This window comes from Micrasema longulum, unplaced genomic scaffold (genome assembly GCF_059751315.1).
Source record: "Micrasema longulum isolate JH-2025_06_02 unplaced genomic scaffold, ASM5975131v1 h1tg000229l, whole genome shotgun sequence".
In the NCBI taxonomy this organism is placed as follows: Eukaryota; Metazoa; Arthropoda; class Insecta; order Trichoptera; family Brachycentridae; genus Micrasema; species Micrasema longulum.
The window spans coordinates 5,873-27,931 of NW_028277434.1; the positions used below are offsets into that span (position 1 = coordinate 5,873).

General features: G+C 34.0%; 1 protein-coding gene across 5 annotated transcripts in view; it reads left to right on the forward strand.

Annotated features, from left to right (window-relative positions):
• The window catches only part of LOC148283481 (sex-lethal homolog), a 33,264-nt gene continuing 11,205 nt past the window's right edge, over positions 1–22,059 (forward strand). For 2 of the 5 annotated variants that reach the window (XM_088243779.1, XM_088243780.1), the window contains exons 1-6: positions 1–194; positions 1,941–1,989; positions 3,058–3,330; positions 4,932–5,039; positions 7,027–7,208; positions 8,394–8,551. In XM_088243779.1, coding sequence (XP_088099905.1) covers positions 160–194; positions 1,941–1,989; positions 3,058–3,330; positions 4,932–5,039; positions 7,027–7,208; positions 8,394–8,551 — 805 coding nt within the window. In that variant the 5' untranslated portion in view covers positions 1–159. Of the gene's footprint in view, positions 195–442; positions 472–582; positions 695–1,880; positions 1,990–3,057; positions 3,331–4,931; positions 5,040–7,026; positions 7,209–8,393; positions 8,552–22,059 lie in introns of those variants that run through there. The other 3 variants (XM_088243781.1, XM_088243783.1, XM_088243782.1) reach the window with 3 other exon arrangements.

Consider the following 22,059-nt stretch of genomic DNA (forward strand, 5'->3'; position numbering starts at 1 on the left):
GGGGACAAAATATGTAATGGCTGTTTGCTAAAAGCGGTTATCGAATCACGCTACGAACGGATTGTCGACAGATAATGACATAAAATCGTTTTGAATAGCAATGCGGCTGATGATATCGTCACTGGAAAAGGATTTACAATTGAAAGGTTGCATTTCGAAATGGATGGTTATTACCATCGTAATCAACACATAAGGTAAGTTCCAAAAGAGCGAAGCCCCTCACGGCATCGCCTGTCAAAATACTAATCTGGCTTTTTGTAACTGTAGCGCGGAACGCGCCTTTATGGTAAACATTGTAAAACCAATAACTCAAAATGTATTATTTAAATGTTTATTGCGCTAAAAAAGGAATCTTGATTTTGTAATCTCCACGCTTCAGGCGTCTCAAATTTTGGCATCTTTCGTCAAAACATGGATGCATTTTACACATTGACAACCGTAGCGGCATTTTTGTGGTAATTTTATAAATAGGTTCGTAAATACTAATTCATTTCCAATTAATTTTGCAATTCACTCACTCGTGATCACTGCTCAAGCAAACTGATTTATTTACGATAATTTGCGGCCATTTATTTGAAAATAGATTTTATGCATTCTAAACAAATAAAGCTGTTAAGAGTTTATCAATTTTAAAGCAGTCCGAATTGGTTATTTTTGCTATCGATGTTTGTTTCGCCAATAATCAATGTTCATGGTAAGCTTTTTATTATTGAAATCGTGTTTTGTGATTTTTAATTGCAATGTGCAAAATTTTTTAAGTTCGTAAATATAATTTCTGAATATCTGTATGGGGGAGGTGAACTATGATATTTCCGAAAACCCAATTTTTCAGGTGAGACAAGTTAGTGATATTTTATACCTCGGACATCTGCTATTTTTTGGAGACTTTAAAGCAGATTTGTTTTCTAAAATATATCAATTTTTATGTGTTCTTTAAATACTATAATGTTTTTTCCTTAGTTTTTAGATTTTTTTAATACTCAAAATGGAGATTAATTTGTTTACCCCTAAATATGTTTATGGTACAGCATCAAAAATTGTATGGACATTTATTTATTTATTTATTATGGATAACTTATATAGCGCCATTTTCGTAATAAAATACCTCAAGGGCGCTTTACATGGTGATTCTATTGTTAAGTTAATTTAATTGAAGCTTTTAAATTTGTAATTTAATTAAAATAATTTATTTTGTTGTCACGTGCTACGGATTTATTCAAATGATTTAGAGATCAAGTGGGTTTTAAGTTTTTTCCGAAACATCACTTCACTTTCACAGCCTCGCACCTCTGCTGGGAGAGCATTCCATGCCATAGGGCCTGCGACCGCAAATGCGCGTTCACCAAATTTAGTGCGCTGTTTGCGTAGAGGTATAATAACTTTTCCTCTCGCCGTAGACGTAGCTGATCTAAGCGTGAGACGCCTGTCAGCTAGTTCATCTGGAATGCATAGTTCCCTTAGATATTCCGGAGCCGAGTTGTGCAGTGACTTATACATAAGCCAACAGAGTTTGTATTCGACCCTCTGTGGAAAACGTAGCCAGTGTAGTTCCCGAAGTAGTGGAGTGATATGACTGAACTTAGAGATGATTGAGCTACAGAAATACTCAACTTTAAAAATCATAGTGCACCAGCACATGAATATATCAATACATGAAAAAAAAAATTGGCTTAGTTTAATAGTCTATTAACAAATAAAAAAATAAAAAAGGCACTTAAATTCCTCATTCAACACACAGATCACATTCTAACAATTGGTTTGCACACATTGAGCGAATGTTTGCATATAAAAATGTGCGGACTCTTAAGACAGCCATTTTGTTTCCAGTGGCCGGGCCTCGAGTCTGGGTGGTGTTGCTAATATTGTGTTTATATTTCCAGGAATTAGATTAAGTATCTAATAAGGTGTTTTGTTTTGTGCTATTGCTTGCCAATCTGCAGTAGTAGCTGGGATCCGAGATACTCCTCTTCCGCTTACGATTATAACACGGTAATTATCCATTTACTATACTTAAATTATGATGCTCCTTAACCAACGTATTCCCTAAGACTGCAAACAAAATAATTCACGTACAGTCGAACTTGGTTATTATGAGGAAGATGGGACCCACTGAATTTGCTCGTTATAAGCATTAAGCGTTGTACCAGAGAAAAGTTTTTACCAACTTTTTATGTCTACGGGTTTCGAGATGTACCCGTCTCTTTGTCAGGACGCTCACTACACCAACATGCAACAACATATCTGTACGTCAGAGGTATAGAACCCTATGCGCTGTTTATTTTTTCAGGAGAAGCAAAAATCGATCTACATTATGGAATTTAATTTTGAATTTCTTTTGTTTATAGTATAAAGATATTTTTTAAACAGATTTATACGCCTTCAAATCATATGTATGGTTTACTTTGACTAAGAATTTGCTAATTTTGCAATTTAAATACTTTGCATGCCTCCGATAACTGCTACTACTACTACTACTACCATCACGCCACTTCCCCGTAGGGGTAGGCAGATAGAATGAACCGCCACACACGTCTATCCTGGCATATATTCCTAGCTTTTTACACATTCATACATGCCCTTCGGTTCTGTCTGCTTTTGACATGACCTGACTAAAGATTTTGGTTTATCTGATCACGCCACGTCTTCCTTGGTCGTCCTCATCTAATGTTACCGTCAGGGTCTCCGAGATGGTTTGGTCACGTAGAACGAATGGACGACGAAAGAATGGTAAAACAAGTATATTTGGCAAAAATGAATGGTAACGTGAGACGAGGACGACCAAGGAAGACGTGGCATGATCAGATAAACCAAAATTTTAAGTCTGGTCATGTCAAAAGCAGACAGAACCGAAGAGCATGTATGACAAGATTTATGAATGTGGAAGAAGCTACTTATATATGCCAGGATAGATAGACGTGTGTGGCGGTCCATTCTCTCTGCCTACACCTACGGTGAAATGGCGTGATGGTAGTAGTAGTTTTTAATTAATTACTAAATATTTGTCATATCATTAGGGTTCATTTAATAAACCCGTCAATTGCTTGTCTCCGTACGTAGCCCCACGGGCTGTACCTGAACCGCCGCGGCAGTCTCCCTTCCGGCAAGTACCACGGCTTCATGTCCTCCACCGGCGGCGGCGCCGGCTTCTACGGCAGCGGCGGCAACATGGCGGAGCTGGGCCTCGACTCGGGCGCGGGCTCCGGCGCGGACAACTCCAAGACCAACCTCATCGTCAACTACCTGCCGCAGAACATGACCGACAAGGACCTCTACTCGCTCTTCGTCGGCTTCGGGGCCGTCGAGAGCTGCCGCCTTATGAAGGATTTCAAGGTCATTATACCTTTTATTTTTTTATTTTTTTTTTGTGCTTACGAGGGAATACATATCTCAAATACGTATTTCGACATTGATGAGTAATAAAATAATTTTGAAATCATGTTTCTAGCAAAACTTCATTTGATAATGGATTAAAAATAAGTACAGTTATATTTGTTGATACGCCATTATTATAATATTGATCAGTGTTGTAAATTTAAATTTAAATACAACAAAAATACCTACTTGTCATTCCAACATAAATGCCGAGCTTTTTACAAGAAGGACGTTTGACAGCTGAAGTTACGATGTCGCATTCGATTGTCAATGTCGAGTGCTTCGGGGCACTCGAGATAAAGTCGATTGGTTTTCAATCGACTGCATTCGTATGGGTGGTTCAAGAATGCTGTCACTCGTCGAATTACGGAAGCCGCGTACGATTCTAAAGACGAATGAGTCCAGCATAAGACACAAGAACTGGATTCAACTCCCTGGGGAGCTGTTTATTTATTTATTCATTTATTAACGAACATTGTCCATGTATACAATATATATGGTTTAAATATTACAATAAAAGAATATTTAAGAGTAGGTAATATAGAAGTCTAGGCATCTACAGGGCTTATGACCTGTCAATGGCTGGTTTAAGTGGCCACTTTACACACTGTGTAACATTCACCATTCTGCCTATATTTGAACATCTATATTCCTTCAATTCTTTCATCTGTTGATGTTTGTGAAGTTAAAGAGCTGAAACCTTTATTTATGCGGGTGAGATTCATCTAATTGAATTATTTCACCTACATACTAGGCAACGCCTGAAAATATTATTTTTTCAATTTCTATACTTCTTCATGGACCGGGTAATTTATCAACAATATTTTGAGTTTATCCAAATTTTTGTAGACAAGGACTGGATTCAACTCCCTGGGGAGCTGTTTATATTAACATATTACAACAGAGATGAAGAACATTTAAGAGAAGGTAATATAGAATTCTAGGCATCTACAGGGCTTATGACCTGTCAATGGCTGGTAACATCTCACCCGCATAAATCTCACCCGCATAAATAAAGGTTTCAGTTCTTTAACTTCACAAACATCAACAGATGAAAGAATTTAAGGAATATAGATGTTCAAATATAGGCAGAATGGTGAATGTTACACAGTGTGTAAAGTGGTCACTTAAACCAGCCATTGACAGGTCATAAGCCCTGTAGATGCCTAGACTTATATATTACCTTATATATATATTACCTTATATATTACCTTCTCTTAAATGTTCTTCATCTCTGTTGTAATATGTTAATATAAACAGCTCCCCAGGGAGTTGAATCCAGTCCTTGTCTACAAAAATTTGGACAAACTCAAAATATTGTTAATAAAAGAATAGTTAAAAACATTTGAAAAAAAAAAGAAAAGAAGCATTGACAAGCATAAGGGACATGGAGACAAGATCTGGACTATTTATTTAGCGCTCGTTTAAAGCGTTGTAAACCTAAACCAATAAAGTCCAGATCTTGTCTTGAGTTAACAATACGACACAATCGGGACATTGGTGCATGTATGCATAAATACAAATATATCTGTCACAATTTAATGCTGTTTTTGTTACAGACTGGTTATAGCTTCGGCTTCGGCTTCGTAAATTATGTACGGGAGGAAGATGCTCTCGCCGCCATTCAGGCCCTCAATGGGTTTGCAGTACAGAATAAGAGATTGAAGGTGATATATTTATTCTTCTGTTTCAATTTTACGCCTCTGATTTCATGCACCGCGCATAATTAGACCGTGAACAATATACACAAACAGATAATTTTGTGTTGTGTTCCATTTTACTACAAAAAATATTTTATTGGTTTATAAAATAAAAAAAAAGTATTTTTATTAGGCAAATGTAAAAAAAAATCATTGCATAATCAATTAGTAATTAGGTAAATTAATATCGTTTAATATTATACTAAGGTTTATTAATAGAAAACCAGGTAAAAAATTTGACTACCCTGGCAATACTAACAAAATGTCCACCTAATTTTATTTAACAAAGATTCAGACTTGCTAAGCCAATGGGAAATTAAAATTTATATTCAATTTTATCTACAAAGTAAAGTTCGGATTTTCTGTATGAAAAATAGAATGTGTGTACATAATACATTTTTTCTAAACATGTTCAATTACAGGTTACCGACGAAGATACTTTAAATTTTCATGCAAATATACTCATTTTATTTATTTTTTTATTAACGCCCAAAGGGCTTTTACATGTACAAAGGTTATAAACAATTTACAATTATAAAAATACGATTTAAAATGAAAATAATATGTAGATATATAAAAAACAAATGAAAATAAAAGAAACTCAATTATTATTTTTTTAAATTTAGAATGATTGGCTCTTGAAGTTTGTTAAAGTTATAGCAAATACATCTATTTTTTGGTCATCAGTTTATTTGTTCCCGAGAGAGTGAATTCTCGGGAAACATAATTGATAACACGATTCCTTCATAAATGCTGATGTTACTTTATATCGTCTCGATATGTACCAATAAAGATATTGATTGTTATCGCGGCTCTGGTGTGCGTTTCTCCTAACTTATTGTCCTTAAAATATAGCTTGATCAGTCTTGACTTGTCAGCAAAAGTGACGACATAACTTTGTAGTGACGTCTAAGGAGTGATTTATATTGACACACGAAAAATCATTTGTATCTGGCGTGTTAATTTATTTTTTTTATACAATGCTTGACATATGTTTTTTGTGACTTCAAAAAAAAAAAAACTTTTTGAAACACTGTAAAATAAAACATCTGTCAGTGTGTAGTAAGTTTATGTTCCTAATTATGTTTATTTTATTATAATATCAGAATTTTTAATTGGTCAACTATATTATGAAAATCCCTCTCCTCCACTCCTCCACTCTATTTCCTCATCCCTTAACCTTCTTAAGAGCTCTTTTTTTTCTTTATCATATCTTATATAATATATTATTTTTCTCTTTACTGTGTAACATGTTCTCTCATTATATTTGTGAAAAACTTTAACTGGATGTATGTACTATTTTTTATTATATAAAATCAACTTTAAAACTAAAATAAACCCAATAATTAAATACGTTCTCACAAGGTTACATCATTTTGCAAAAATGTTAGAGATGGGACAAATTGATCAATGTAAATCGATCAAAAAAAAAAAATTCATTTGTTGTTCATGAAAAAAAGTATTTATGTCTTATTTTTTAGTAAATAATTGTCTTAAACACACTATCATTATAGTCATTGCTTGTTTTTGCGTTTATATATCAATTTTCGGAAACAGAGTTTCATGTTTTCATAAAAAAACTGATTAAATCGATTTGATCGGTACATGGTCAGTGATCAGTAATTTCCCATCACTAGTGACATTAGTTTGGCAGCTGTCGTTTTAATCAAGCTATATTTTAAGGACTATAGTAGTGTTATTTTTATATTATTTATTGATTCAGCATTTACTATGTGGAAATACATTTTGAATTTATTTCAAATTGAATACTTTGTAATTTTTACCACATAAGAGTTTAATATGTATATTACAACTAGTTTCAGGTATTCTGAATTACCCATCATCAGGTGTAAATTTGAAGTGTTATTTTTGTAAACTGAAGAATCCTTCCTTTGCTTACTTTTTATCGTTCGAAATTCTCGATAATAATGACAAATTGATTGAATGTTTCCAGGTCTCGTACGCTCGGCCCTCCGGCGACGACATCAAGGAGACCAACCTATACGTGACTGGGCTGCCACGCGACGTGTCCGACAACCAGCTGGAGGTCATCTTCGGGAAATACGGCCGCATCGTGCAGAAACACATCCTCAGGGACAAGCTCTCGGGGATGTCGCGGGGAGTTGCCTTCGTCAGGTATGTTGTGTCGCGTAACTAACTACAATTTTGTAGTTTCTTCTTTTTACACATCCACTCCTAGGTGAGGGTGTGGACCTGCGTCCCTCAGTTCTGCCGAATAGAGCCGAAAGATTGTCATCGACGGCCACCCAGGACAGTGAGAACCCGCGACCTAATATAATAATCATTGCTTATGGGTTCTTGGTTTGATATGTTGTCCCAATAACGCCTTCAATATTTTGTTATTTTGGTAAAATAAATTAATTTGAAAATTAAATAAAAACAAACCATCGCACCTATTCTCAACTGTAGGCAGAGATTACAGAATGCCACTCCACCACTGTCATTGCATACAGATCTTACTTCCTTTACATTCATTTATCTTCTCATATTTATTTTTATTCATATTTTTTCTCTTACAAACTATAATTAATAATAAAAATAATGTGACCTCACTGGGGTTACCCGTGCTGAGGACACTTAACAATATATGTTTTTAAAAATATTTTTACATTTGAGAATAAACAAAGAAGACTAACTTAATAAACAGAGATAATTAACGAAATGTTCAGACAGTTTTAAACACTACATATTTATGTTTATAATTAATTTATGTACATCTATATTATTTATATTACAAAACGCACAATGAAAGAACAAAAACCTAACATAAGCCATACGCTGGAGCAGTTGATTCAATATTGGTTTGGGCGAATGAGACAATCCATTTTACATCTACCTAGCTCCACTATCCATTTTTTATAGCCTTTTTGAACATTTTCTCGTTACTAATTGTTTTAGTAGATAGTGGAAGTAGGTTATAGATTTTAATTGAATAATACTCAAAATCCCTTTGTCCGAAAGTGGTATTAGTTTGTATTTGTTTAAGTTGTCTTTGTGTTGAGGATCTAATGATTATATTATTTGTTCGTGATGTATTGTAGGGGTTATGTCTTTCATTTGAATAAGAGTAGTTTTTGAAACTGTAAGTGAGTATTGTTTTAGCGTATAATTGCTTTGGTGTCATAAGATGTGATTTGTGGAATATTTCTTCAGTAGATGTCTGTATCGGGACTCTGAGTATTATTTAAATTATGAATGCACACACAACATGTCTTTATAGGTCTTCCTTGTTTTCTACACCCATCAAGATTCGCATTGTAAATAATTATAACTCACGTGATTTTTTTTTTGCGTTTCCAGATATGACAAACGCGAAGAGGCCCAGGAGGCCATTAGTGCCCTGAACAACGTCATTCCGGATGGGGGAAGCGAACCCCTCGCCGTACGCATCGCGGAGGAGCACGGGAAAAAGAAGGCGGCCTACTACGCCGGCTGGATGGCGGCCTCGCAGAACAGAGGTATGGCTGCTTAAACATTACCTTGCCCGAGTTGTGCGACGAGTAGGCGGCCGGCTGTATGGCCAGATTGCCAAACAGAGGTATGGCTATCAAACTCAGCAGAGTGGTGTTGCGCAGGTAAGCGAGCAGTCTAGGAGGCGACTTTGCAGGAAAAAGATTTGGTTTCATGACCACTACACTACAGTATGATGCGAGATTCGTATCGCTGAACAGGTGACCTGATTCGCTGGTCGGATGGCAGACTCGCAGAATAAAGGTATGACTTTCTAACCATTACTATACAGTCGAACTTGGTTATCACAAAGAAGATGGGACCAACTGAATTTGGTCGTTGTGAGCATTACTCGTCACACCAGAGATTTTTATACAATGGCCATAGATTTTTGTCACTAAGTAAACGAATAAATATACAGTAAAACCCCTGTTTTACGTTTTTCAAGGGAGCAAAAAAAAAGTTTTAATAATTTTATGTAGGTACTTAACCTTAAAAACACGAAAATAAAATTTTGAATTTGCATAAAATGCGTACAATGATTTTTTCCCTAAATATTGGGAAATTTTATTTAAATGGTATCACTTTTTTTAGTATGGCACCACAGAATTTCAACTGTCATTTACGTCGCGGCAAAACTGTTTCACACTTCTATGATAACTGTTTAAACAATCTTCTTTCCAAATTATGTTTATAATTTCAAATAATATTTCTATTACCAAATTTTTAAACTTTCTGCATCGTAATTTCACAATTTAGTAAAACATCAAAATTAGACTTTGAACTTAGTTTGAGACAACAATTTACACATTTTTTTAATTACCTTGATTTTATTCACTATTTTGGGCAAACGCGGCGAAGCACAGCTCGGCGTCTTTTGACAGATCGAATGAGTTTTGAATAAATTTCAACGTAAAACTGGCGTTATGAAAAACGTTAATTGGGGGATATTTAAATAAGAATGTTTGGAAAATATAGGACCTTAACATTTCAGCATAAAAAGCGGGAAAACGTAAAAACGAGGTTTTACTGTACATACAATTCATTATATAGTGGGTATACTGGCAAAAAGCTCTAACTCTCAGATCCCTGCATTTAAGTTTTGTTCCAATTTTACTCTTTTACATCTTGTTTAAATATAGTAAGATGTCAAGTGCTCATTTAAGAACATGTTTTGAATTTTTCCGTTTCTTAATTTTATATTAAGTTATTTAAAGCTTTTAGCCTGAATAAAATACCGGGTATACGGCTTAACCTTAATTTTTTTTTTTAAATTACAGATATATGAAATTTAATATGACTAAGTGTATTTTGCCAGTTTGTAGAGCGTTAAAAACTTTACAAAACTACATCATTAAGTCAAATCCGCATAGTTTCGAGTTAACGTTTTTTGCCAGTATACCCACGATATATGAATTGTAAAAAAAACTCTTAATACATTAAGTATCTGTCACATGTGCGAATAGGTGACTATATGCGGTAGCACACTCATTACTATTGAGGAAACATCTATAAAATAAAATGTCAACTGATGTTCCCTCATTACATCCGAGATCTCACTATTTCCTTAGCGTTATAACCAAGTTTGATTGTATGTGTGATGCGGATGAGTGTGCCAAACAGACGGCCTAATGCGCCGATAGGTGTCACACCCAAACAGGTGGCCCACTACGCCGGCTGGATGGCGGACTTGTGAAACAGAGGTATGGCAGTGTTAGGTTGAATAATGCGAAGCAGTACTAGTATGAACCGATTCTAAAGATGCTGCAGAAAACTTGAAAAATGCAACGGGCGAGGAATCTCGCCTTTTTTCTGCATATGGCAATCGTGCTGCCATACAAGGCCGATACTTAGTAATCATGTAGAGATGCCGTGGAAGTATTTGTTGTAACCATCGCTTAGTGCATACTTCCATGGCATCTCTAATATGTCAACTGCGTATTAGCCTTGACGTGGCATGAGAATTGGTTAATGCCAAATCGCAGCACTAGAAACTCATTTATTCAATCCTAATTTTATAAAAAATAATTATATGTTTTTAACTATTTTAGACTGTATCTAAAGGAATGGTAATTCGGTATGCAATGATCTTGATTTATACTATTTATTATTTAAGTATTTACTTTGTAAAATAACATTTCAAATATATAATAAATAAAACTATTTATATTTTTACGCCACGCATGGGTTTAATTTTAATTAGAACTCATGTTTCGGGTATTAAAAAATATGTAAGTCAATTAAATTTTGAACTCTGAACAGTCCTCCTTAGCACAGGTTCCCCTAGATAGGTAGTATAATATTAATAATTATAAATACAAAAATTGTAAAAGAATAAATAAATATTAACTCTCTTAGTTTATATTTACACCTGGGGTGCTATTCGAAATCTTCTTGCGGGGGTTGAGAGTGGTTAATTTGTGGATTTTTATTTTTGCATGCGACTACACTTTGCTTCATATATAGCCACACCGATGATCACAGTTTTATAATTAACATTTCATAGTTCAACATTATAAAACTGTTTAAAAATGGAAAAAAAACTAATACAGTTTGGTCAATTCAACATAATTAAGTGTTTTGGGTAATGAAAATCATCATGCTTGGTTTCACGTGTTCTTATTTATTTGACGTTAATTCATCAGTGTGGCCATATATGATGCGAAGTGTAATCGCACGCAAAAAATGAAAATTCCCCCCCCGCAAGAAGATTCAGAATAGCAACCCTCATGATGGGTGATTTTGAATATCCAAAACTTGTGTACTAATTAATATTAATGTATTGTAAAAATATAAAGTGCTTTATTTGTTATATGCATATTGATTTATATTATTGTTTTTTTATTTATTTATATAATTATGTTCATTGCTATGTTTTAAAAGAGGCTTATATATGTGAAAATTAAATAAACTACAGTGCCAACCGAGTTTAAACTAGTTTGTAGTGTGCCGAACAGGCCGCATAGCATGCAGACTGTGTTTAATGTGTTGCATTTTCCCCTCGAATGGCCTTCCTTGTCGCGGCGCGTACCACGATCAACAACAGGTCGCCACAGCTTGCACAACATGGGCTTCAGCCACGAGAACATGTCTCTAGTGGGGCTGGGCGGGGCGTACAGCCCCCTCCCCTCCGCCGCGGCCCGCCTCCTCCGCCGCACACCCCTCCCCTCGCACCACTTCTGATCCCGCCTCCTCGAGTGTCTTCGTTTTGTATAGTGTCGTGTGTGTGCGTGCGTGTGTGAGTGTCCTCTAGTTGTCGGTGATGCCAAATGTTCCCAATGTCCTACGAAACGTTGATTTTCTGTTTCATCGGTAAGGCGTGTAATATCGCCAATTAAAAAAAATATTTCTTTATGCTTTAACAAGAAAATTCCTGTGATATTCTGGGGAATTGTTGACCGATGTGGTGTCCCGTTGCCTTGTTCGGAGGAATTTCCTGTCGGGGTTGCCTATCAGACGACCAGGAATCTTCATTAGTATCTATGACCAATGCTAATCAGTATATCGTCAGTGATACTGCAATAAATTAATTAATAGGGCCTCAGAGCCACTAGTCTTCAATTATAACGCCCAGAGGGCTTTTACAATTAAAAAATGCTTATACAGGTGTTCATTAAACTCCGTCACATCCGAAACCAAGATGATCAGTATGACCAAGAAGACATATTGGCACATTAAAATATTTTTTTAGAACGAAGTAGGGGAGAAATGAGGAGGGGGAGGGGGGAATCTGATACTGGGCCGCACTCCCCTCACTTCTCCCCTGCAGAAGTAAGCAACCATTTGTTTTTTTAATATTTTATTTTTTTAAATTTTCTTTGTTCTAAATATTTTTTTAAATATGCTAATATGTCTTCTTGCCCATACTGATCATTGTGGTTTCAGATGTGGCAGGGCTTAAAGAACACCCTGTATAATACAGTTTATAAACAATTATGTCCATGAAGATCCTCCAGGTATCTCTGTCTGCTGGCCAGCTCTTGCGCTTCGTCCCAAGTCGGGTTCGCGTCCCGATTCCGACATGAACTGCCGATGAACAGTCGGCGGTAAACGTCCAGAACATCGAGAATTTAATGCCTTGTAACTTTACGTAACCACGCTCGCCTACTTAGGCAAGCGTGGTTAAGCCTCTCTAAGAGGAGAATGGGTGTTATTGCAAGCGTTATTTCAAAAAAATACATTTTAATTTATTTCACATTATAAACAATAATTAATAATAAAAATAACGTGACCTCACTGGGGGTTACCCGTACCGAGGATACTTAACAATATACTTTTTTTCTTTTTTTTACATGTGAGAAAATACAAAGACTAAATATACAGAGAAATAAAATGTTCAGACTGTTTTAAACACTACATATTAATTTATGTATATATTTATTTAATTTATGTGTACCTATATTATTTATATTACAAAATGCACAATGAAAGAACAAAAACATAACATAAATTATATTTTTGTGGAGCAGGTGATTAAATATTTGTTTGAGCGAATGAAACAATCCATTTTACTTCTACCCAGCTCCAGTATCCATTTTTTTTGCAGCCTTTTTGACCATTTTCTCATTACTAATTTTTTTAATGGACAGTGGAAGTCGGTTATAGATTTTAATAGCAAAATACTCAAAATCCCTTTGGCGGGAAGTGGTATTAGTTTGTATTTGTTTAAGTTGTCTTTGTGTTGGGATCTATATAGGCGCCGTTTTGTTTTCACTGAGTAAATATCCAAACTCCAGACAGCCTTCATACCGTTGAATGCGACGCCTGCTATTCCTAGCCACGCTCCCAGTTCTTTGCCTGCCATTTTCCGTGACATATACTCCCAGGGATTTAAAAAATAAATTCCCCTGCCGAAAAAATCTATCGATGCTTACGCGGTATTGCAGTATCACTGAAAATATCTGGTTTCAGGGTGTCGGTTAAATCATTTCAAGAAGAAAACTAGTTTCACGGCCTCTTCTTTACCTGGCGCATCTCTATGTTTGGCCTTTTTCAAACCGAACGATGATAAATGTCTCTACAGTCCTTAAAATATAGCTTGATTAAAATGACAGCTACCAAACTAATGTCACTAGTGATGGAAATTACTGATCACTGATCATGTACCGATCAAATCGATTTTATCAGTTTTTTTCGTGCAAACATGAAACTCTGTTTCCGAAAATTGATATAAAAACGCAAAAACAAGCCTATTATAGTGTGTTTAAGACAATTATTTACTAAAAAATAAGACATAAATACTTTTTTTCATGAACCAACATCAAATGAATTATTTTTTTATTTTATCAATTTGTCCCATCTCTAACGTTTTTGCAAAATGATGTAACCTTGTAAGAATGTCGTTAAGAACTAGGTTTATTTTAATTATTTTTTTTAGTTTCAAAACTGATTTTATATTTTTATGTTGATTTATATGTCGAGCATTGTATTAAAAAAAAAATTAACATGCCAGATACGAATAATTTTTCGTGTGTCAATATAAATCACTCCTTAGACGTTACTACAAAGTTATGTCTTCACTTTTGCCGACAAATGTCATTCTAATTTAGCTATATTTTACTGACTATAGACCATATTATTCCCTGTGCTACCGGTGAATCTCAGTAAACTTAAACACCAAGCTTTCTTCTGAAAAATATAAGTGAAACTATTTTATTTTCACCTATGCATCAACGACCATTGTATTCTGGAGACTGTGACCCCAATTCATCGATAATTGGGAATATTTGGCATCATTGTTATGTATTTTGTAATATTATAATATCACGTGCGGTCTAACAGGATAACTTGTACATTCCGATATACAACCCGGAACATTCCACTGGGAACTGATGAATATAATGTTAAGTACGCTCAGCAAACTACATTCCTTTATACTGTTAGAAAATTAATACATTTATTTTTTGGCATCTCTATGGATCGTAACAACTTTACAACTCGATCATATTTATTAACTGATGTTGAATTGATGTGAGTAGATGATTCAAAGGTATTAATTACTTTTTAAATGCCGCAGTTATTTCAAATCTGATTTTAAAATAAGTTTAATTGTAAATGAGGAAGTTCAGCCATACGGGAAATCGGGTATAAAAAATGTATTCTTGCGTGCAGTAAAAATTAGGGCATCAATTGTTCGGCGAAGTTTCTTGAAAATGTATGAAAATAATAACAAAAACAAACCACATTGCATGGCATATCATTTTAACTTTGCTAGAATTCCACTCGTCCATGCGCTTTGTAGCTGCACGATGATTGGTTATCTAGCTTTCATATATCGACTTTAAAATACCTAAATTTTGTAAATGTGGTCTTGAATTCCAATCGATTTTACTCATTTTTATTATTCATATTATTATTATTTTTTAAAATCATTAATACACTAAATTTATTTGTCAATTTTCAAAATTTGTAAATGGGGGCTAAATTTCTAACTGTCTATGCGCTCTGTAGCTGCAAGACGTCCTGTTTTCTAGCTCATATCTATTATAATTTTTAATTGATCTTAATTGAAAATGAGGAACTAGAATCCCAACCGTCCATGCGCTCTGTAGCTGCAAGACGTGCTGGGATATTTATTAATTGTACAGCACCCTTGAGGTGATTTTTACAAAAATGGCGCTATATAAATTATTCAAGTATATATATATATGACGTCACTAGTTCTGCCGAATCAACCAATGATAGTTGTGATATATTTCCAGTTTACGGTAAGTCAACTGACTAATCAGCAGAACTCGAGGAGAGAACTTGAGACGTCATACGCAAAGTAATTTCAAAAATACAAAACTTTAAAAAATCATAGCGCTGATAATATGAGGCATAATTTTTTTTTTTTAATTTTTGCTTGGGTTTATAGTTTAACAAGTAAAATAAAAAAAAACAAAATGAACAGCTGAACTTCCTCATTATGAATTATTTTTATTTAAGTACTAGAATAAATATTTATGTATAATTTTTAAATAAACTTAAAAACCATAGATTTATTGGATAACTATTTTACTGTTTTTTTATTGACCAATAAACAATAATTAAAACATGTGAAACAGTTACCAAATATCTCATTTTGTTTATTTAAAAATTCTACTTACATCTTTTCAGAATGTATCTTATATTGTAACTTAAAAATATTTATGCTAAACGAATCCTGTTAGATTAGCTGTCCAAAGTATTGTAAGTTCTTGATCCTTTGAAAATTGGGTGTGCCATAATTTACAGGCAATACTCGTGTTGAATATTTCAAAAGCAGCCAACTCCAGTTAATTAGGATAATAAAATAGCAGAAATTTCATAGCCTGATTGCAAAATGTTCTTATTGCAAAATCCCAAATAAGTGATCTTTACTAAAGTTCAATTTTAAAATTGAAAGACTACCCTGCGGCTCTAACAGTAGTAATTTGCCAAAATATTACAGCCGCTATATTTTTCTTAATCTTACTGAAACATTGTATGAAATAACCTTTTCTAGGGAACCGTACAGTGTTAAATTTTTCGATCCTTTGTCCACATGTCACTCAATTTTCAACATACTTAACACGTTTGCGTACACATTTTCTCATAGGATCCACTCATATGGACACAACTTTCTTATATTTTAAATAAAATTGTAAAGCGCCCTTGAGGCGATTTTTCACAAAAATTCTGCCATTTAAATCAATCAAATATGAATGGCGTTTTTGCTTTTAACCCACCTGAAACACGTAGTCAAGATTCCTTTTCACAACACACCACCTTAACGCAGAACTCGTTGCGTCACTAATAGGTCGGGTTGTGGTCCTGTGGCTAGTGTCTCGGACTCACGGTTCAAAGGTCCGTGGTTCGAATTCCACTCTACCCTAACTTGATTTAATAGTGAGTTATTTACAACTCGTTGAAAATGGCCCTCAAAAATGAAATATTCGGGTAAATTATACGAATGCAAATATTTCACAGCTTTTACAGACCTCTGCATATTTCCATAGATCTTGACCAATGTCGCCAAAATGTTTAAATAATCAATAAATATGAATATTTAGACGAGTACGGCTGCTTTTGAAGCGTATTAACACACTTTTCCTTTGCAAACCAACAACACTTGTGGCTTCCTGTGCATAGTTTATCCAAATTGCTTAAAAATTGATCCATAAAATTGAAAATAATCCCCAATTTCAAGGATTGGAACAATGTATATAAATCGTGTGGTTGAATGCTGTGTTTTAGTTGAAAAGGTGTTTAAATAACATAATAATGATGCAATGTATTGTAGCTAGGTTTGTACGCTGTAATCGGCTATCTAATATGAACATATATTAAAAGAATATCTAAAAATATGTCTCCTTTTCCGATTATTATTGATGAACGCAATAATTCTAACGTTATTTAAAATGGAAATTGAGATGTGCTAAATTTAAAGCAAATGTAATCAGTAGGCGATTTCTTCCATTAGTAAAAAATATGATGAATAATGCTAGAATAAGTATTTAAGAAGTGCATAATTTAATTATGGGCATAATATGAATTGATACTTTAAGAAGACTCATTTACTGTAAGGTTTTATTGCCTCATTTCTTACTATGTATTTTGTGGCTTGTATTACAATGTGAAATGTGTTGGAAATATTCAAATGTACAAGTGAAAAATATATATCAAAAATGTAATCCGTGGGGTATAGTATTTTTTCTTTTTGTTTTGCATATGAATATTTTAAAGCCAATATGCTGTCTCTGTTAAATGTCGCTTTACTGACCAACGTCATCTGACTTCACCCACAGTTAACCCTCCCCGGTGATGTGTAGCTAGTACACATTGCATCTAATAACTTTAATATCTAATAAAAATAATAAATACTGGGTTAAAATTTTCGGTATTCCTCCGTTATACATTTACGTATCCGTTAAAATGATTTATTATCAAGTAATAATTACTTATTGGGCACCGAAAAAGCATTAATATCAGAAATCGGAGATATATCACAAGTACAACCGATGTGTAACAAGTCGCGGATATATGAAGTAAAAGTACCGAATATACACCGGTCTCACACACTCTTTACGTCTCGATACTCGACATGCAGGCCAAGTAGCCAGTACCACTACCGGACGCTAATAGCTCTCCGAGCTTCATTGAGGGGAGGTCCTTTTGCTCGCGCTGCAAGCGTCATCTTATGGCTTTTTCATGTTTTAAGCAATTAGATTTGAAATATTATCACTTTTGACTTATTATAGTTGAAGCAATTGCCTATGAATATTACATTTTATAACTCTCATTTTTGCATGTGTATTGACTACATAGCACTGGAACGCGAGGACGTTTTTGGCACTGTAAGGGGAGGGTTTTTATAGGAATTTTATAGACTAAGTAGTTTAAAATTTATCATATATAACGCAGATCAGTAGCTTATTAACGAGTATCAGTGAAAATTATCATTTTTGTTTTTAAATGTCTCGATTCTTTAATAGAATGCCGTAGTCCGAAAGTGAGATAAATTGCCCAAAATAGGTAGCCGAACAAAAGTTTCAACATGGCTTGTTACAAAATGGCTACGGGTAATAAATTTTATAATTTAAGTTAAATTTTTTGATATTATTAAAGTCTCAATCAAATTATTATAGTTTGAAAAGCTAAACATATTCATTCGATAAAAAATTCTTAGCTTGACTATTGAATCAAAGATATGCTTTAAATCATGTATTGTGTGACAAGTATCGTATAGTTTGTTTGTTAATTTTTTAACTGATAAAATATCTGCAATAACTAAATAACTCCAAAGAGTATTTACATGAATTTTGTTGTAGTTATAAAAACATATTGGGTGTGTAATGATTTGAAAGATACAAGTGTGTTTGGTAGCAATCTATTAGGTGAAATGTCACATAGGTGCCTGTTATAATGGCCTTCGATCAAATTGCAACGATTTAAATTTAAAACATAACAATTAGTTCCGTGTGATATTAATAATGTCGTCATACTTTCCGATTCCGTTGACTGAGTTACCGCGGCCATGACGTACACGGCGCAGACAGATATTCTCGTAAAATTATATCAAATTACTACTCTTAATCTTCCGATTGAGTTGATACAGACCTTTTTCACTTTGGATCTGAAAGAATCTTCGAGAAATGCATTTTTACTACGTTTGAATCTGCGTACAATACTCTATTACAAACAAGAGTGCCAAAATTACGTTTAGAATAAAATCTCGGCCTAATATTAACTCGTAAAAGTCCACTTGTGACAACTCTGGCACCACCTGTGTGTTCTTTTATCTAATATTATTAAATAATAACGATAACCTATCGCGAAGTTATCCTATTTTATTTAATATTATTTTCCTCGGTCAACCAAACATGTAAGACAATTTATAATCTTTGATTGCCGACTGCGAGAGTACCTATTTGTGAACTTGCGTAGTATTTTTGACGCATCAAGTCCTGTCTCGCAGAGAATAGGGTATTCTCACAAATAGGGAATAACTAATTAATATCTGTACCTTAGAACGGCGTCTCTCAACCGCCCGTACCGGACCGTTGAGATTTTCTGCCGGTCCGCAGAAATACTTGTCGCCCATTTTAAATTTCTTGTAAGCCTTTTTATACTATTTTCACGCAACCTGCATTAAAATCCAGCGATATTTTAGCAACATCGATTAGCATTTCTTAATGCTAATCATATTTCATCTAGAATTCATGCTAATTATTCCATGACATGTGTACTGCCGTCGTAAGCAAAAAGGCAATTTTCGACAAAAATACAAAATGAGTTTAATATGAGGTAATGTTCTGCAAGAAATTTTGAACCATTTGAAACTATATCAATGAGCAGTAAAAAAGTTACTTCAGTACGAAAAATGAATGTTTTTAGTATTTTTTAAGCAATAATACAATATCTAGAGATCCACAAGCAAAAACTTAGTGTAGATATGATTTATTTGTTTATTTAAATACCTTTAGGCTTTTACATGTTTTACATCTATAAATACAGACGTGTATTTTACACAAAAGTAGCAAAAAATAAAAATGAATTAAGAAGAATAAGAAAAATATAAAAACCATCTTTATGCACATGTAGTGCATACATATATTGCAGTGGAGAGAACAGGAGTGATTTTTTTCCATCAGTTATATTAAAATAATCTTAAAATTTTTGAAGTTACAAAAGTTATAATTAAGAATATAAAAATTTATGTTCCATATGTTTGTGGGTGCAAATCTCGGAAAGTAATCGATGGATTGACTCAAAATTTTTACAGCACATTGCATTTTAGCAGAAGAGAGATTCTATATATTTTCATTTGGAAGTTCTAACGGAAACTGAACATTCTATGTGTTTTAAATTGACTCATAATATGTCATAGTTAACAAGTTCTGAATGACAGTTCTACACAGTGCTGCTGTTTTATCAATTTTAGCTTAAGTTACAAAAATGTATTTTCCCTACTACTACTACCATCACGCCATTTCTCCGTAGGGGTAGGCAGAGAGAATGGACCGCCACACACGTCTATCCTGGCATACATTCCTAGCTTCTTCCACATTCATGCATCTTGTCATACATGCCCTTCGGTTCTGTCTGTTTTTGACATGACCAGACTTAAGATTTTGGTTTATCTGATCATGCCACGTCTTCCTTGGTCGTCCTCGTCTAACGTTGCCGTTCATTTTCGCCATATATAATTGTTTTACCATTCTTTCGTCGTCCATTCGTTTTACGTGACCAAACCATCTCAGAGACCCTTTCTTAATCTTATCAATTATACTCGACTCTTTTAGAGATTTTAGGTTCCGTATGTTAGCTCCCGCAAATCTCGGAAAGTAATCGATGGATTGACTCTAAATTTTGACAGAACATTGCATTTCCTTACATTCTACAGCATAGTAATAGTAAGATATTAAATTAAACAATGTGGTTTCTCGGTAAATGTATAGTTGCTAAACTATTTTTATTATTCCCCTGATGATTAACATCAGACAAAGCCACAGCAAAACACAGCGTGGCCGGGTTCAGCTATTAAGTTAATAAAAGGTACGCAATTTAAATTAGCATAGTATTATTTAGGTATTTAAATTAGAAGATAATAAATCGATACACTGCCTTTTAAAATTCAAAAGTGGTATATTAAATATATTATTTGCGTATTCATTTGCAAACGCATGAATTATCCTCATCGGCGAGTGTGCACTGTAGTTTGTCATAGATAATTTTACATAGAAGAGTTTATTAAATCGGGTAACCTGGCCAGGCACTCGCAAATTAATTAGTTGTAACAGTCAAAAATTGAATTTAATATTTAAAATAAAAATAACAAATCATTTAGTTTTCTTATATTTTCTTAACATCAAAATTTATGTTGAACTCTTTCGATATTATTTATATGCACTTTACAATATGGTGCTAATTGATACACATAGGTACTGTGTTTCTTTTTTGTTTTTTTATTTTTGCATAAAGTTGATAAATATCTAAAAATGTCATGTCTCAAAATATGACTTGCAAATAACAACCTTTTTGCTTATGACGGTAGTATATCCAAAACGGCATCTTGAACACAGGGTGACTTTATAACGCTTTAAAACAGTTAATATTCTCACAGTTGACTATCAAAGAAATTATATATTAAAAACAGAAGCCGCCTGTATAATGCCTATCTTAAATATTGCTCAACACAACAACTCATTTATACCAAACTGGTATTTTCAAATCTTCGTGTCATTATTGTGATAGTTTGTGATAGATCTTCAGTGTTAAATATAAATCGGGTTTTCTATAGAGAAAATCCAAAATACATACACCAATTTGTAATGTGTGTATTGTGGCGTAGCCGTTTTTATATTATACGTGTGTTTGTGAATTATTAACTATATTAAACTAATTGTATAAAGAGGCGTAAGGAAAAATATGATATTATAAATATTCAATAATATAAAGTTAACACAGCGGAACGAAACTTATTTACACCCCCTAGAGATTAGATACATAAATTTATGCATTTTAAATTTATTCAGACGTGAAACTTTGTTTTTGACTATTTTGTTGTATGGCAACACAGAAAATGCAGATTTTCTATAAGTAAGTGTTTCTATCTGTCATTTCACACGCCCTGCCATAATATTTAATATTTTACTAAATGTTATTAAATATTTTCATATGACGATTGCGCACGCATAGCCAAGATGATAAAATCGTCCGCTAGAGTCTATGCCGAGGCCCACCCAGTAGCTCAATCACAAATAACTATCGGCGTGCTTAAAAACATGCTAAGCTCACGAGATCACAATGAACAATAACGAACATGCTTAAGTTATCGCAGTCATTAGTCAACGCTCGTGTCGGTTTGTTTTTAGTTTTCCTCGTAAATAAATACAGTTCACTGGCGAAAAATCGGCGTTTAACTTAAAAAATAATACAATACACTGCATTTGCAAAATAGTAAGGAGTATCTAATAAAAAAACGCTTTTGCGTTTTTGCGCTTGGCGACTGCTTTTCTTGACATTTGGCTTGCCAACCACCAGCTTAATGCAAATATAAATAGCATGATAAATA